This window comes from Pinus tabuliformis, chromosome 5_2, assembly GCF_031772625.1.
Source record: "Pinus tabuliformis cultivar Carrire ecotype Pingquan chromosome 5_2, CPIR1, whole genome shotgun sequence".
Taxonomy (NCBI): Eukaryota; Viridiplantae; Streptophyta; class Pinopsida; order Pinales; family Pinaceae; genus Pinus; species Pinus tabuliformis.
The window spans coordinates 1,101,890,797-1,101,906,783 of NC_142306.1; the positions used below are offsets into that span (position 1 = coordinate 1,101,890,797).

At 39.0% G+C, this 15,987-nt stretch overlaps 1 protein-coding gene across 1 annotated transcript in view; it reads right to left on the bottom strand.

Moving 5' to 3' along the window:
* Nucleotides 1-15,987, bottom strand: part of LOC149163084 (uncharacterized) — a 289,574-nt gene that overhangs the window by 134,938 nt on the left and 138,649 nt on the right. Inside the window, exon 3 of the mRNA XM_089437519.1 lies at nt 8,672-8,880. Coding sequence (XP_089293645.1) covers nt 8,672-8,880 — 209 coding nt within the window. The remainder of the gene's footprint in view (nt 1-8,671; nt 8,881-15,987) is intronic.

The following is a 15,987-nucleotide window of genomic DNA, read 5'->3' on the forward strand; positions in this document are numbered from 1 at the left end:
ATGCTTACAAGCAGAATGTAAATGAACTAGTTTGGGCAATGGTAGCCTACCTCTAAGAAGAGATGTGGCGGCTACATGCCTCTGAACTGTGTTACAATGCGGCTCAAGAGCCTTTTTATTATTGAACAACAAAGGAAAACCCTAAACAACCAAAACCCTAACCCAGGAGATGGAATGCCAAGAGTTTGTGGAACCCGTTGGGGTTAGTTGGGCAGCCAACTTCCCAGGGTCGTAACTTGGGCATATGATCTTCGTTTGGCGCGTACGATACCTCGTTGTTAAGATCTCTCCAAGTACTATAGGATTTGCGGCAGGCCGCTGCCTATGGCTACAAGCCTATTGCAGACCTCAAAAAAACGTCATTTAACGGGTCAAAACAGCTCCAGAAGTTCAGGACTTGAAAAACTACTAAAAAATAGTAAACATTGCTATAATCAAGGAAACTGATGAAACCAAGTGGAGGTCTAGGTGGAATAGGCGGGTGGCCACCAATATCCACCTGGATCAATAGGACAACCTTCTCCACCTTCCAATTTGAGAAGTTAGACCACCAGCCACAGTCAACACAGGTGACATTACAGTTCTCTTGTGGGCAATCCCTTGTAGGAACGGAGGCACTTGGGTGGTTAGAACTTTTGGGGAGGTATCGTTAATGAGGCCTGTTGACCACACTTTGTCAACAGTCCAAGGAAGCAAAATACAAAGATGTGAAGAAATTTTTTCAAAGTTCAAAGTCATCAGCCAACACTATTGTATCATTGTAAACCCAATTTCTGCAAGTTGTATTGTAAATGATGCTAGTATGATCGTTTAATTATGTAACAACACCTAGGTAAGCCTCTGATTTTGGCAAAGGATTTCATCCTAGGAAGTTTTTTAACCTCACTGAATTATGTGTGTTTCTAAACACGGATAATCAGCAGAGTTTTTCTTCTAGCTTAAACCCCAAAGCTAGGGTGGAATTCATTGACAAGGTCTTAGGTGAGTCCTAGTGTTATATTGAGTCTTTTGTAAAAGTGTGTTTGGGAATAATTTTAGCACATTTGGCTAAATTATTTTATTACAAACACACTTGGTCTATACTAGATCATATTGTATCGCAAAATTGGGTAAATTATTGAGGGTATGAGTCTAAATGTGTTTTCCCCTTTCGAGGGTTGATATTGTAATAATTTGATGTAAAAATATTTTAGTGCATGGTCCCTTATATTTAGACACCATGGCTAAAATATTTGAGAGTGGAAAAATCATTCAATCCCCTCTAGTGTCAACTAATTAATTTTTCTAACTAAATTAAATTAATATCCTAAACCAGAAAATTAATTAATTTTGAGTCAAAAATAATTATAGAGAAATTAATTTCTCGCCAAGTGGAAAATAATCAAAAAATTTGTGGGTCAAAGGAAAGAAAAGTTTTGGAGGTCCCCCACCAAGGGAAAAATAGATATTTTAAGGAAATTTGGGCCCTTCGACCTTGGAAAGTCAATTTTTTCAAGAAATCAATCCAAAATATTATTTTTTGGATTAATTAAAAGTGGGTTTTAAAAAAAAATTGAATTTTTCCTCAAAATTAAAGATTCGACAATGGAGATTAGATGATCAAATTATTTCCAACAGTCGAGATAATTTTGACGAGGATCAAGCCAACTAGCTGTTATTTTGCACTTGGAGAGGTTTTTCTATATAAAAAAGCTATTGAGTTTCTCCTTTCTATCTTGGCATGATGCAATTCTTGAAAGTTGGTATTGAGTTGTTGCTCTACTAGGAACATTGTTTATCATAATAGAAAGACTTTGGGGTTCAGTTCATGGTTCTTTTCTTCTACTGATCCGTGGTATGTGTTAGCTATGTGTGATCCTATATTGTGTTGAATATTGTTAAATAATTGTTATTTCATTTGTCGATGACAAGAACATTTTATTGATACATGTTATCTTAGGTGATTTGATTCACCATATGATCTAACAGTTTTACTTTGAGAAATATTATAGAGATTTATAGATATGCTGGCACTAGGACTCCAAGTTCACAAACTGTGGGAAGGAGCTAACTATGTTTGGGCTCTAAGATTTCATTGTGGTAATTGATTTTGCAAGAGGGTTTTGGCCAATATCTATTTTTCAAAATTAATTCATCCATTGCTATTTATTCAAAAATATTTCTCCAAAATTATTATTTTGTAAATATTGAATATTTGTAAATTATTTCTAACCCATTTTATTTTGCAACACTTGGGTTTTTATCTTTTGGGGTTTTATATTTTTGTATATATATATTTGGGGTTTGGCATTCTTTGATTCATTTTTGTAGGTGATAGCTCAAGGGTTTGAAGCAACAAATTTTTCTAGGCTATTCAACCAAGCAAGGAAGGTTGATCTAGGCCCTTGGGAGTAAGATCTAGCCTCCCCGCTCCCTCCAAGCTCAACGTCCAGCCTAAGAAAGGAAATCGCCCAGCATTTTGAAGTGATTTGAGGGGAATTTTTGTGTTTGCAGGGGTTTGAAATTTTTTTTGGCCCTAAGGCCTAGTTGTCCTCCATTTTTGGCCTAGTTGTGAGAACTAGTGGCCTATTAGGGCCCTCGACCCTCCTTTTTCCTTTGGTCGTGACATCTTAAGGCACTCGGCCCCCCTCTAGGGTAGACATCTAGCCCTCTAAGGGCATCGTCCCCCTCTCTCTTGCTTGGTCGCAGCCTTGGGCTGCCCTTAGAAGCCCTCGACCTCCCTTTCTTGCCTAGCCGCAAACCCTCTAAGGCCTTCCCTTGCCCAGCGTCAGCCCTTCTGGGCTCGATATCGGCACTAAGGGGCTTCCTCTCCCTTCCCGTGGTCTTTTAAGACCTCTTCTCCCTCTTTTCTGCCCTTTTTTGCCTACCCTAGCTCTGGTTTGGGGTTTTCCTAAACCCTAGCCCCTCATTTAGCCATTATTTAGTCATTGATTTGATTTTTCATTTCTAGCATTTGGTTTTGCAACTTTTTTTTAGAGCTAGTGTGGTGGTTGCAGGTTCTCAAGTTCATTGGAAACCTCTCTAGCCATCTACAAGGCCATAAGGCCTCTTGGTTTTCTCTCTAACCCTCTCGTTTTATCATTGTCCTAAATTTAAATTCTGAAGTGTTTATGACAACAGTATATTCAAGGCCCAAATACATTTTTTAATAAGCTTAAATTCATTAATCTAAGGCATTAAGAATTAATCCTAAGTCGATTTGAGTGCATATAAGTGGATTTCTTGTGGACTGTTGGGTTGATTTCAGATTCGATATGCTTGCTATAGCCACATAAAAACACTTACAACAGTGATAAAATTGAATAATAGGGGCCTAATAACTCATTGGTAATAATATTTCATCATTATATGGTCACTTGTACTCATTGGGCTTATATTTATTGACATATTTGATCATTTTTTGAAGACTGAAATAATAATTTAAGGTCTGAAATTTACTGCATAAGGTCTAATATTAAAATTACAGTGGTTGAAAAAAGTGTTGAAAGACATCTAATTTCACCTAGCTCTTGTCTCTTGCATCTTGTGGATCTTGGATAATTGTTTAATTGTGTAATTGGGTGATTTTCTTATTGTTGCAATCATATGTCTCTTGGCTGATCCATATTGCATTTCTGCATCATTGGCATCTATTTGCACTCTTGCATTAACACACATAAGTGCTCTAATTGATTTGATAATTGTCTAATAAGATTGGCTAACTGCTCTAAGTGACATTGTGATTAATGCTCTTGTTTCTCACTGTTATTACCATTGTTGGATAAGTGGATACATTGCTCATTGTTGAGTTAGATATCTCTTGTGGATTTTGTGAACCTAAGTCACTCTTAAAGCACCTTAATCAAAATTAATCTAAATTGTGATAAGGGATCTAATTGTGTCCATAAGAAGCTCTTCATTGTATCTAATTCGCATTGTCATGATCTTGTATTAAATAGCATTGATCTCGTCTTGTTTATCTTTTGAGCAATTGTCTATTGGTATTATCGGCAACATTTTCTGGCACCATTTAGTTTGAGCACTTTCTCTTGTTGTGAAGGTTACCCTTGTTCATTGTCTAAATACTTCATTGTTTCAAATTGAAAATCATTATTTGTCCCTAAGTACTTGAAAGTTGAGACATTAGATAATCTCACCTTAAGAAAACTCACTCATATCTTGCATTTGCATTTTAGGAATAGCCTCCTGCATTAACTAATTAGCTTCCAAGCATAAGCTTGGTCGATAGAGAGATAGGCCCACCTTTCTCATCTAGCTTGAGGAGTTTAGAACCTCTTTAGTGGTTAACACGATGACCTTGCAATCATCAAAGCCACAGTCTCGTTAATCAAGCCCTAGCTTGCTTCCCCTTGGTTTCTCTCTCACAACCTACTCTAGAGACTAGCTTCAAAACAATTAAGAGGAAGGATACACTTAGATAGGCATATAACTTAAAATAAACCAAGATTCTGCATCTCAGTTAGATTGTAGGGTATGCATCTCATTTAGAATAGTGAAGCATCCTTAAGCAACAATTGTTCATCCGGTAACTTGGTAAATAATGTATCTTAAGCAAGTAATTGACTCCATTTAAGGAACTAATACTTCGCAGTAATTTGATCAAATCATTGAACTTGCTAATTCAACCAAGTTGCTAGGCCATTTAGTTGTGTCTCCCGGACTTGTTGTTTGCCAACAAGTCTCTCATCTTCACATTTCATAGGGACCACCCCCCATAGTTTGTTGTGGAGAGACAACAAGAATGGAGAGGGCAAGGATCAAAGTGACAACCCCCGTCTTGAGCTTTGTTGCATCTTGCCTATATTGTTTCGCTGACAACAAGGCCTTAGCCTCCTCCCCCAACAATTCTCTCTACAACCTTGTTTGTGACTAACTCCACAATAATTGAGGAGAAGGCTTCACCTAGACTAGGCATATAACTAAAATCAACCAAGATATTGTATCACACCTAGTATAGTTTTGGATTTCATCTATCTAACTTTTTCCTTCTGCAACATTATTATTATTGTGACTTGAGATATCTATTTGCAAGTTTCTTAATTCTCACTGACCATTGTTAAGGCACTGGTCTATCATATTTATCTTATATCTGCCTCATTGATCCTAATTGAATCCATCTTATATCACATTGCTAATAAATATTTACACTTCATCTAATCATAATCAAGTTACACTAATAATAATTGCCTTGCCCTTAGATCTCCTAGACTAGTTGCTTCAACAATTTTTCCTTCATCAATCATCACTAGGAACTACCCCCCCGACTTAGCTAGGAGAGTTTAAACAAAGTGAGTAAGGATCAGAGTGACAGCCCCCACTCTGAGCGTTGCGCCTTAAGTGTACACTTTAGGTGAAAACAACATCAAAGGTAGACTATTGGACTGCAGCAAAGCAAGTGCTAAAGCCTAAGATATGTGAAAGGAACACTTGACTTTGCCATTCTGTACAACAAAAGAAAAGACCATTAGTTGTGTGGGAACACAGATTCAGATTGGGCATCTTCTGTTGATGATAGAAAATCCACTACTGGATATGCTTTCAGCCTTGATATGTGTGTAGTCACATTAACTAGCAAGAGGCAGCATGCGGTATCCCTTTTGTCAACAAAGGAAAAATATTAAGGAGCAATAAAAGCAGCATGTGAGGCAATTTAGATCAGGAGGAAGCCTTTAGATATGCAAATGCAACAAACAAAGCCAACACCCTATTATGTGCCAATCAAAGGGTGATCAAACTGTTGAGGTGTCAAATTCTTTGAAATGGAAATTGAGTCAACTAGCTAGTCAAGTGGATCGACTAGGGATGAGGCTCAACGATCTATTCAAAGAGAATCGACTAGATGGTTTATTCAAGTCCATGGGTCAACAGTAAATCCAAGGGCAAGAACTGCAATCAAAGTCAACGGGCAGTTGAGCAGCCAATAGTCAACTGGAGTAGTCAAGAGCAATCACAGTCTAGTGTGAGCATATTCGACCGAGACTAGTGATTTACTGGTGGTTGAAGGGTAATCAACTACAATCAAACTATGTTAAAAATGGTTACGAATTCTGAGATTCTTGGGATCTTGGTCAATAGGACTCAACCATCTGTAATTGATTCAAGAGAAATGAATTAGGCTTTTCTATGCCTAATAATAGAGCACGATGTGAGGATGATAAAGAATAATGACATTTGTTGTAATTTGGTTAAATATTTGGTCGAGAATATAGGAGCAGTGAAGCTCAAAGATTGGCTAGTTTTCCCAGCTAATTGTTTCCATGGTAAAATCTCTCTGTGTTGTGTGAATCTTTATGGTGTGCCATTGTTTATTTTATATTCTTTAAGTTCTCTCATGTGCATTTAAATATTTATGTTAATTGAGCTTCTAGAGTCTAGACTGGTTTATATCTGTGGTTGATTCTGTAATTGCACATAAAGAGTGTTCAAAATTGGTAAAGAAAGATCACTCGGTACCTCCATAATTTGGTCTCAGAACTGTAAATTTGATGCCTAATGTCCAACACAAATTTGCCAGGATTCCAATCTTCCACAAGCATACCAAACATGTTGATGTACATTGCCACTTCATCAGATAGCTTGTAGAGGATGGATCGCTGCAGTACTATCCCACAAAGGACTAAACTACAGACATTCTCACCACATCTTTGGGTCCTGAAAAATATGTAAAATTTTGGGATAAACTTGGTTACTTAGTAGATTGAACACTAAGGGAGGGCACTAAAGTAAATATTAGCTTATAATGGTCAATTATATATTAGACTCCAGCATTAATAAAGTCAATTCAACTTTAGACTATTTTATGTTTTTACGTCCTATTTCACTTTATTGTGTTTCTCATCCTACCCCACATTCATAAAGTGGATTGAGTCGACTTGCTTGTAATCCTATATAAGAAAACTTTCATTTTCTCATTATACAATACAATATGGAGAACTCTTTCAAGTTATCTTGGTTTTTTTATATGCTCAATATCCATAATGAATGTATATGATTATTTAATATCATTACCTCTTGGGGCTATCAGGAGATATTCTCCTATTTTTTAAGAGTTGCAGTGAAACTCCTCAAAGTTGTTGTAGCATCTTTATATTTTCTTATTTGGTAATTTTTGGGCTGTTTTGGGTAACTTGGAATGTTACATTGTAGAAATTTTAAGGTTTCCCTGTAGCCCTCCCTTGTTTCAATGGTTTTGCATAGAGTTTAATGCCCACAGCCCCACATGTTAGCTGCTATGTAAAACTAAATGCAAATTTCAATGGAACATTACAGAACTACTCTACTTCTTTTCTACTTTTCAGCTGATAGAAAATAAATAGACAAGCGTTCACAAATTTTGACACCCTTAGTTTTGGTCGAACTTGACCCTGGAAAAACCCACAAAGGGAAATCCAGTGATAAGGATATTTTTATTTGCTTTCTCAGGAAAAATTTTACAAGTCACAAACACACTTAGGGTACTTATCGCTTCCCTGTCGCCTGTGCCCAGTCTTCTGGAAAATATGCCTCTGTCCTTGAATCTCTATCTCTGTCAGACCTTTGCAAAATGCTAGACTGAAGAGCCATCTCTGATCTCTGGAAACACGTGCCAAAAAATGTAGCAGTACTTTCCCTCAAATATCAAGCTGCCTCACAGACTTAACCTCCTATATCTATGTATCACAGGCACCTCTGTTCCAGCCTTGAGATAGCTGCTTCAAACCGACTGAAATCCTTGTGATTTGGCCTTAATCTTCTGCTCCAAACTTGAGCTATAATAACTGAAGTTTGAGGTCCAGAGGCTCCTTAAACATGGGCCTGTACTCCTGAAATCTGACCCCGAGATTTGCGATATCTGAGACTCCTTAAACACAGGCATGAAACCCTGAACTCTGACCCTGAGATTTGCGCTGTCTCTCAGCTCACGGTCCCTCGAAAAACGTGCTGAGGATGTCAGTTCTGAACCTTGTTCTGCGTGCCTGGGATCTCCTTGAGAACTGTGTTGTATCTCTTCTTCTCCAGCTGCTGAAACTCACTACTCCTCCAGCAAATTTTCTTTTCTCCTTGCTCTTCTTCTCCAAAATGCTCATGAAGAATAGAATGAGCTCTCAGCTTTTTTTCCCCTCCCTTTTTAGCTTCATTAGATAAGAGAACCCTAACCCTTTTGATTAAGGGTTGAGATTAGATCTCAGCCCTCTAGATCAATGTTGGAGATCATTCCCTCACTTGACCCCCTTTTTCATGTGGTCCCCCTCATTAATGAACTCCCTAGTCACTTTAAGTCGTTTTGTACCTTGTACGTTTTCCCCACATAAAGTCAATTTTAAAATTATACAGTGACTTTAATATTAGAAAGTACATAGTACCTCATAAAGTTACTTTATAGCATGACTTTAAAATATAACACATAAGTCATTTGCTAAAAAGGCGTTATAAAGTGTTTTCCTAGGCAAAAAGGCAAATGCACTAGAAACACCTCCTTGGTACATTTTTCTTCAACATACATCAAATGTAGATAGAAAATATTTTAATAAAGCAATAAAGACAAAAAGAAATTTGTTGAATGTAGATAGCAAAAATTTTAATATGCAAAATCAATAAAGACAAAGAAACTTGCTGCGAAATAAACACCAAAATGTGAACTTTAACATATCTAGAACGCCAATTTTCTTTTGGAGTCACTTTGAATACATACCCCAAGGACAGTTGCTGCCTGAATAGGAGTATCCCAAGAAGGAGCAAGAAGGTTCTTGTAATAAAAACCACCATGAGTCCATTCCTTGGCCTTTGGAACATAAAATACAAACCAACCCTCAGACCGTGCCCAGTGTACAAGCATAGCAAGAGTAATACTTTTTCCACTGCTAACAGGACCATCCAAGATAAAGTGTTTCCTAGGCTTCCCTGTTGCAAAATAGATTACCAACAAGATTTCACTCCATTTCTTCTCTATCTTTAAGTCATTCAACATTCTGGCTAGGAAAGCAGAGAAAGGAAAGAAAGAGAAGTGCATGTTGAGCTTTATGCATGATAAGGTGACAGATCTAAAGCTATCAATTACTCTTCATTCTCAGGTAAGCTATCTTTCACAAAAAGCATTAGATATACTGAAACAAGCCAGAATCTAGGAAAGAATGCAAGAACAATAATTATTAAACAGTCCTTCTGACATCCACAATGGATTACTTATTGACAGAACAGTGTTACTTTCCCGGCAATCTGGTTCACCAGAAAATCTACATAGTACTTGCATAATATGCTTTTCAAACTAGCCCCAAGAGTTAGCTCGATTGGCAGATGCTCCTGGGTTAAGGTTCAAAGGTATCAAGAACAAATCCCATTGAATCCCTTGGGGTTACCAGCCAGTATTTCAGCTGGCAATTACTACCGTCCTCTATCCAGAAACCCAGAGAAGACGGGAAATCCGTGGTGGATGGGTAAGATACCAACATCTTCACTTGGAACACTTAATACACAGGCAAGTTTCCGAACATTCAAAGACAGAAGACATTGTGCATCAACAAATAATGCAGCAGATAAATCCATTGATGGTATGCTTAATTTACCAGACTGAAGTCTCTAACATAACATTACAATCTCATCACAAATGAAATCATCCACCCATAAACTACACAATTATCTCTATTGCTTATGAAACACAAATTCAGACAATGAAAGAACTGCTTTTACACTATAAAAGGTATTCTGAAAGAGATTCTTGGATGAAAAGTATGTTGGTATTTAGTCCCATTGACCTACTTATTCTAGTCAATTGTTGGACATTAATAAAATTATCTTATATAGGTAGGAAACAAATACTGAATTATTGGTTGTTGTGTCCAAGAGAGCATTCAACACCGAAGCAACTGCTGGGTCCAATCAAATTAGGTTGCATTGCGCCATTCATACATTAAGAACTCTCACTTTATGCAGTCCTCATGTCAAGGTTCAAATGCAGACACACAAGAATTAGAAGTTAAATATTACTGCATTTCTAAAATGTATCAGCAGAAGCAATTTCCTCTATGAGGTCTACAACAATTTGAAGTTAGCCAGGGGTACCTACAATATAAAATAGGCCACATATAAGAAGTACCCATAAGCAAATCGCAAACAAGCCTTCTACTCAATTTCATAATTCATAATCTGCTCCTTTTCCACTCACCTTTATGCAGCCGGTTGGAATTTCTAAGTCTAACTGTTAGAAATCCTTCATGTACTTTCTGATATATTTCTCCCTATTTGTTCTGTTTAATTAACAAGTTATTTACCATGTAAATACTGAAAATAAATACAAGTACATGCTCAACACATTACAGATCATCAACTGAAGGAAAAACAAGCACACAAGTGACACCGTTGTTTTTGGACCAATGTCCCTAGAAACACCCAATGTAGGAAGACCGGTGCAGCTATCTGAGGGTTTTATTATTAAGCAGTTTCAAAATACAATCTAGGTGCTGAACAAGCTCACCCAACAGAGTGATCTCGGCAGTGGCACCTCTCAGTCGGAGACATATATTCCGGCTAAAACCTCGGATGAACAATCCCACAGCTCTCAGCTCCAATCTGCCCCACGAAATCTCCAACATCTGCCTCTAGGGACTGCGTCAGCCTCTCTGGCCCAGCATCATCCCAACTCGCCCTGCGTCAACCTCTGGAGACACTAGGTCAGCCTCTATAGCCTCTGTGTCACCCATGCTGGCTCTCTCTGGCATTGTGCACCTCCTAGCTGCCTCTGCGTGGGCCCTGACTGGCTCTGCGTGGCCCTGACTGGCTATACGTCCCTCTTTCCCGGTTCTGTGTTGATGCTCCCGGTACCCTCTCTGCCTCTCTGCTTCTGTATTCACTGCCCCTCAGCTGCAACTCTGATCACTCCGATTTCCTCAGCTAGCCCTGCCCCAGAAATTCGAATTCTTGATCAACTTAGTGTGTTCTCCAAGTGACCCTCAAGCCTCCTCTTATACTTTTCTCGTTGACAATTCAACGGCCGAGATTAAGTCCCTAATCAATGGCTAAGATTAACTCTGGCTTGATCCATGACTTTTGGACCCTTCTAACACAGTTTTATATTAATTCACATTAATATTTTATTTTCCCTAAGTTTAGACTTAGGGACTCCATTAAAAATATTAATTATTTTAATATCTCCCAAACTGTTTAGAATCTGCCCAAAACATTTCTGGGTATTGGAGATCTCATGTGCTTTAGCCTCTCCACCAATTTTCGTGGCTAGAGCACATCCGATGCTACCCCAAATCAACACTTCCTCTTAGCGAGGATTGTGCTCTAGTAATACTCTTCACTGAGCATCACCCTGATCATCCGACATCGGTCCTGGTGCTGATGCTAGGCCTGCTGCCCAACATCCTCTGTACTGTTGCATCATGTACTGCTACCCATGGCCCTGCCACTGCCACTGCGTTTGCTACATCTGTACAGCAACCCCTCTCATCATGCTACATCGTGCTGCCCATAGCACTGCCACAGCTAACTGCTGCACTGCAACTCAATTACTGAGATGTAAGTAACTGATCTCCCAAATCTGACATCTCTGTCAGGCTAGAGACACCCTTGATGTTGAAACTCCCTAGGTCGTTGACAAGTGCCCCTTCTCTGACCTTCGTGTTGCTGCAACAACTCCATGCATCTCACACTGCTGCCTCACGTTGTCCTGGGAATCCTGCACTGTAGCTCCCTCTGTCACTCCATCCGCATCCATCCCTACTAACATTCGCCAGTATTGCTACTCCTCTTTGGGGCTCTCGTAGCAAGGTATAATCCAAGAGGTTGCGTACCTAGAGGATTTTGCCCCTCATCATCTGTAGTCCATCTGACTACAGCTCGATGTCTCCCCACTTCCTCTCAAGTGGCGTGTGAGCACTCATGACACAGTCATCATCTGTCTCCACTTCCTTCTCCACCCTTGCTAGCGCAACCTTGGTCTCGAAGGCCTCTCCCTTGCTCTTCTTCCTTGGACACTGGCTCGCATAGTGACACGGTTCCCCACAGTGGAAGCATTTGACCTTAAAGAGGTCCTTCTTATTCTGTTTCTCCTGCTTTCCCTCAGATGCTAGGGCAGCATCCTCCTCTTCCTCCTTCTTGATTCTGACCCCCTTGCCGCTGCTTCCCGCCTTGGTCAATATTCTGATCTCTTCTTGGCGAAGAGCTGCCCACAGTTCCTCCCAATCTTGAAGGGTCGACTTGCCAAGTATGCTCTGGACAAACACCTCCCAGTCTTCTGAGACTGCGTTTAGGGTTGTCCTCACCATCAATTCTTGATCCGGCCGCGGCGTGGCCCCTATGGAAGTCAACTGATCCCGAATCTCCTTCAATCGACCGAGGAAGATGTCGATCTATTCTCCCTTCTGCATCTGGTATGACCGCAGCTGATTTTCTAGTAGCATCTTCCTCTGCATGGAAGTATGCGAATACAATTTCGTCAAGGCCTCCCACATCGCATTTGTCATTTCCTTTTCGACAATATGTGGTACTACATGGTCCTTGACCCCGTCAAGGATGATGCTCTTGGCCCTCACCATTGCTTCCTTATACTTATCGTTCTCAACTGGGTCAACTAGGATCGCTATCGTTTTCAAGGCGAAGTCCTTGAGGCGATTCTTGTCTAGAACGGACAAGATTTTGGCCTTCCAAACTACGAAATTTGAGGCTTCGTCCAATCTGTCCTGGTCTCTTACCCCGCTCACTGCCATTCCGCTGCTCCTCTACTTCCCTTCTGGAAGTTCTCAGTGTGACTCCCTCTGAGCCTCGATTTCCCTCCTGGAAACCCCTCTGCCAATGTTGAAATGCCCTCACTCCGATCGTTAATGCAACTGCACCACTGATCCAGATTTCTTGGCTAGAAATCCTCGGTAGCAACTCCCTCCTCTTGGTCTTGCCTGTTAGGTAATGTTTTGAACATAGTACCCCACCAGCTTCACTCTGCATCTTACCCACAGCCTCCTATGCCTCAGCAAACTGAAGGTTAGAGCTTCTAGGCTCTGCGCAATCCTGGCACCAGCAAAATCTGCACCTCCTGGCCACGGGCGTCAATCCTTCCTAACTGAGAAAGATGATCGGGCACTACGTAGGTCAGATGTGCTCCCTTCTGCCACAGTGTTGATCCTCCTCCTGGCTCAAACTTGATGACGCAGGCACTGCGTCACCCCTCCCTTGTTGCTTCTCCGCTAGGAACAGCTTCTGTCGCTCTAAGTCTAACTATTAGAAACCCTTCATGTACTTTACTAATTTATTCCTACCAACTTGTTCTATTAACTAACAAGTTATTTACCATGTAAATACTGGAAATAAATACAAGTACATGCTCAACACATTATAGATCATCAACTGAAGGAAACATAAACAAGCACACAAGTGACACCGTTGTTTTTGGACTAATGTCCCCTGAAAAACCCAATGCGGGAAAACAAGCTATCTGATGGTTTGATTTATTAAGCAGTTTCAGAATACAATCTGGGTGCCAAATCTGGCTCAGCCAACAGAGATAAATCTCAGCAGTAGTACCTCTCTACTCGGAAGCAGATATTCCAGATAAACACTCCGACAGCTCCCAGCTCCAATCTGCCCCACGAAAACCCCAACGTCAGCCTCTAGGGACTGCGTCAGCCCTTTCTGGCCCAACGTCCTTGCCCTATGTCAGCCTCTGGAGGCACTGCATCAACCCTTAGAGCCTCTGCGCCACCCACGTTGGCTCTCTGAGGCACTGCACGGCTTCTGGCTGCCTCTGCGTGAGCCTTCGCTGGCTTTGCGTAAACCTCTGGCTAGCTCTGCGTCCCTCTCTCCTAGCTTTTGTGCTGATCCTCCTGGTACTATCTCTGCCTCTCTGCTTCTGTATTCACTGCCCCTGAGCTGCAACTCTGATCACTCTTTCCACTTCCTCAGCAAACCCTGCCCCAGAAAACAAAAATCTTGATCAACTCGGGGTGTGTTTTCCAAGTGACCCTCAAGCCTCCTCTTATACATTTCCCATTGACAAATCAACGGCCGAGTTTAAGTCCCTAATCAATGGCTAAGATTAGATCTGGCTTGATCCATGACCTTTGGACCATTCTAACACAATTTTATATTAAATCACATTAATATTTTATTTTCCCTAAGTTTAGACTTAGGGACTCCATTAAAAATATTAATTATTTTAATATCTCCCAAACTGTTTAGAATCTGCCCAAACCTTTCTGGGTATTGGAGATTTCATGTGCCTTAGCCTCTCCACCAATTTTCATGGCTAGAGCACATCCGATGCTACCCCAAATCAACAAATATTTTCTTTTCCCTAAGTTTAGACTTGGGGACTCCATTAAAAATATTAATTATTTTAATATCTCCCAAATTGTTAGAATTTGCCCAAACCATTTCTGGGTATTGGAGACCTCATGTGCTTTAGCCTCTCCACCAATTTTCGTGGCTAGAGCACATCCGATGCTACCCCAAATCAACACAACCCTCAAGTCAAGGTTCAAGTGCAAACACATAAGAATTAGAAGTTAAATATTAATGCATTTCTAAAATGTATCAGCAAAAGCAATTTCCTCTATGAGGTCTACAACAATTTTAAGTCAGCCAGGGGTAGCTACAATATGAAATAGGCCACATGTAAATACCCAGAAGAAAATCACAAACAAGTCTTCTACTCAATTTCAAAATTCATAATCTGCTCCTAACATTCTAAGGATTGGAAAACAAGTGAACTATTTTTGAACTCTATCATCCCAATATCCTTTAAGGCAAAAAAATAAAAATTGTAACTGTTATGAATGAAATATATTAAATATAAATAATGATGATAATTGTCATAATGATTAGTTAATTAGTAATTAGTGTTGAAGAGGCATGTCTAAATGGCACATGACTTTCCATGAAGAGGCACCTGCCTAGTATACAAGCAGGCCCCTCACTCTCATTTGTAACATCATTCTTATTCATACCTTTTAATATATTCTTGTATCCTAAATGGAGATCTACATGAGTATTTAACTTGAAGAATGAACTGTGTTCGTTCCATTTGGTATCAGAGCCATGTTGGTTGGTCCAGCCCTTTGGCCATCAATTCATCGTCAACTTGATTGTCATCGTAATTGAAGCGTTTCGCTATATAGTGGGAGATTCTCCATTTATCGCCAAGCCTTTGGCCATTTAAAAATAATAATAATAATAAATTAAATTAAATTAAAAAATTAACCAAAAAAAAAGTCAAAAAAAATATTAAAGGTTAAAAAAAAAGAGATTATATCTATTTTAAAAAATAAAATAAAATAAAAATCGAAAAAAAATTATAGAAAAGAACATATATATATAAAGGGAAAAAAGGATTCAAACAAAATTATAAATAAAATTATTAAAAGAAATCATTCAAAAAAAACTAATAAAAAACCAATAAAGATAAAAATATAAATATAAATATAATTAAAAAAAAAAAGTTAAAAAGAATATTATTTAGTTAAAAAAAAACCACATAATTATACAAATTAAGAAAAAAATGGTTATTTACAAACCCTAAGTTCTTTTACAAACACAAAATAACTAATATTCAACGAACAAATGGAGTCCAATTCGAAAATGATGAAGGAATTCAAGATGAGTTCTACACAACAATCATTATTTTGGACTAAACGTTCATTTTGTATAACATACATTGAATATCCTTGGATTCATAAAAATTGTGGATTATGTTGTCCAACATATGAAAAATTATTTAATGCGGAAGAATTTCAAGATGATGAACTGATGCAAATGACAAAGCGAGAGGAAAAACTTGCAAAATTGGAACAAAAATTAACAGAAAAAGACGAGGAAATTTTGCGTCTAAGGGACCATAGCCAAAAATTACTTGTGAAGATCAAGAAGTCCAAGGAACGAAAGAAAAAATTAAAAGAAGAAAAGGAATGTGTTGAGAAGAAATTCAACGAGATTCTATTAGAGAAGGAAGAAGAAAATTTGCATTTAAAAAACCTAAACCAAAGGTTATTGGAACAAATCAAAGATCTAAAAGAA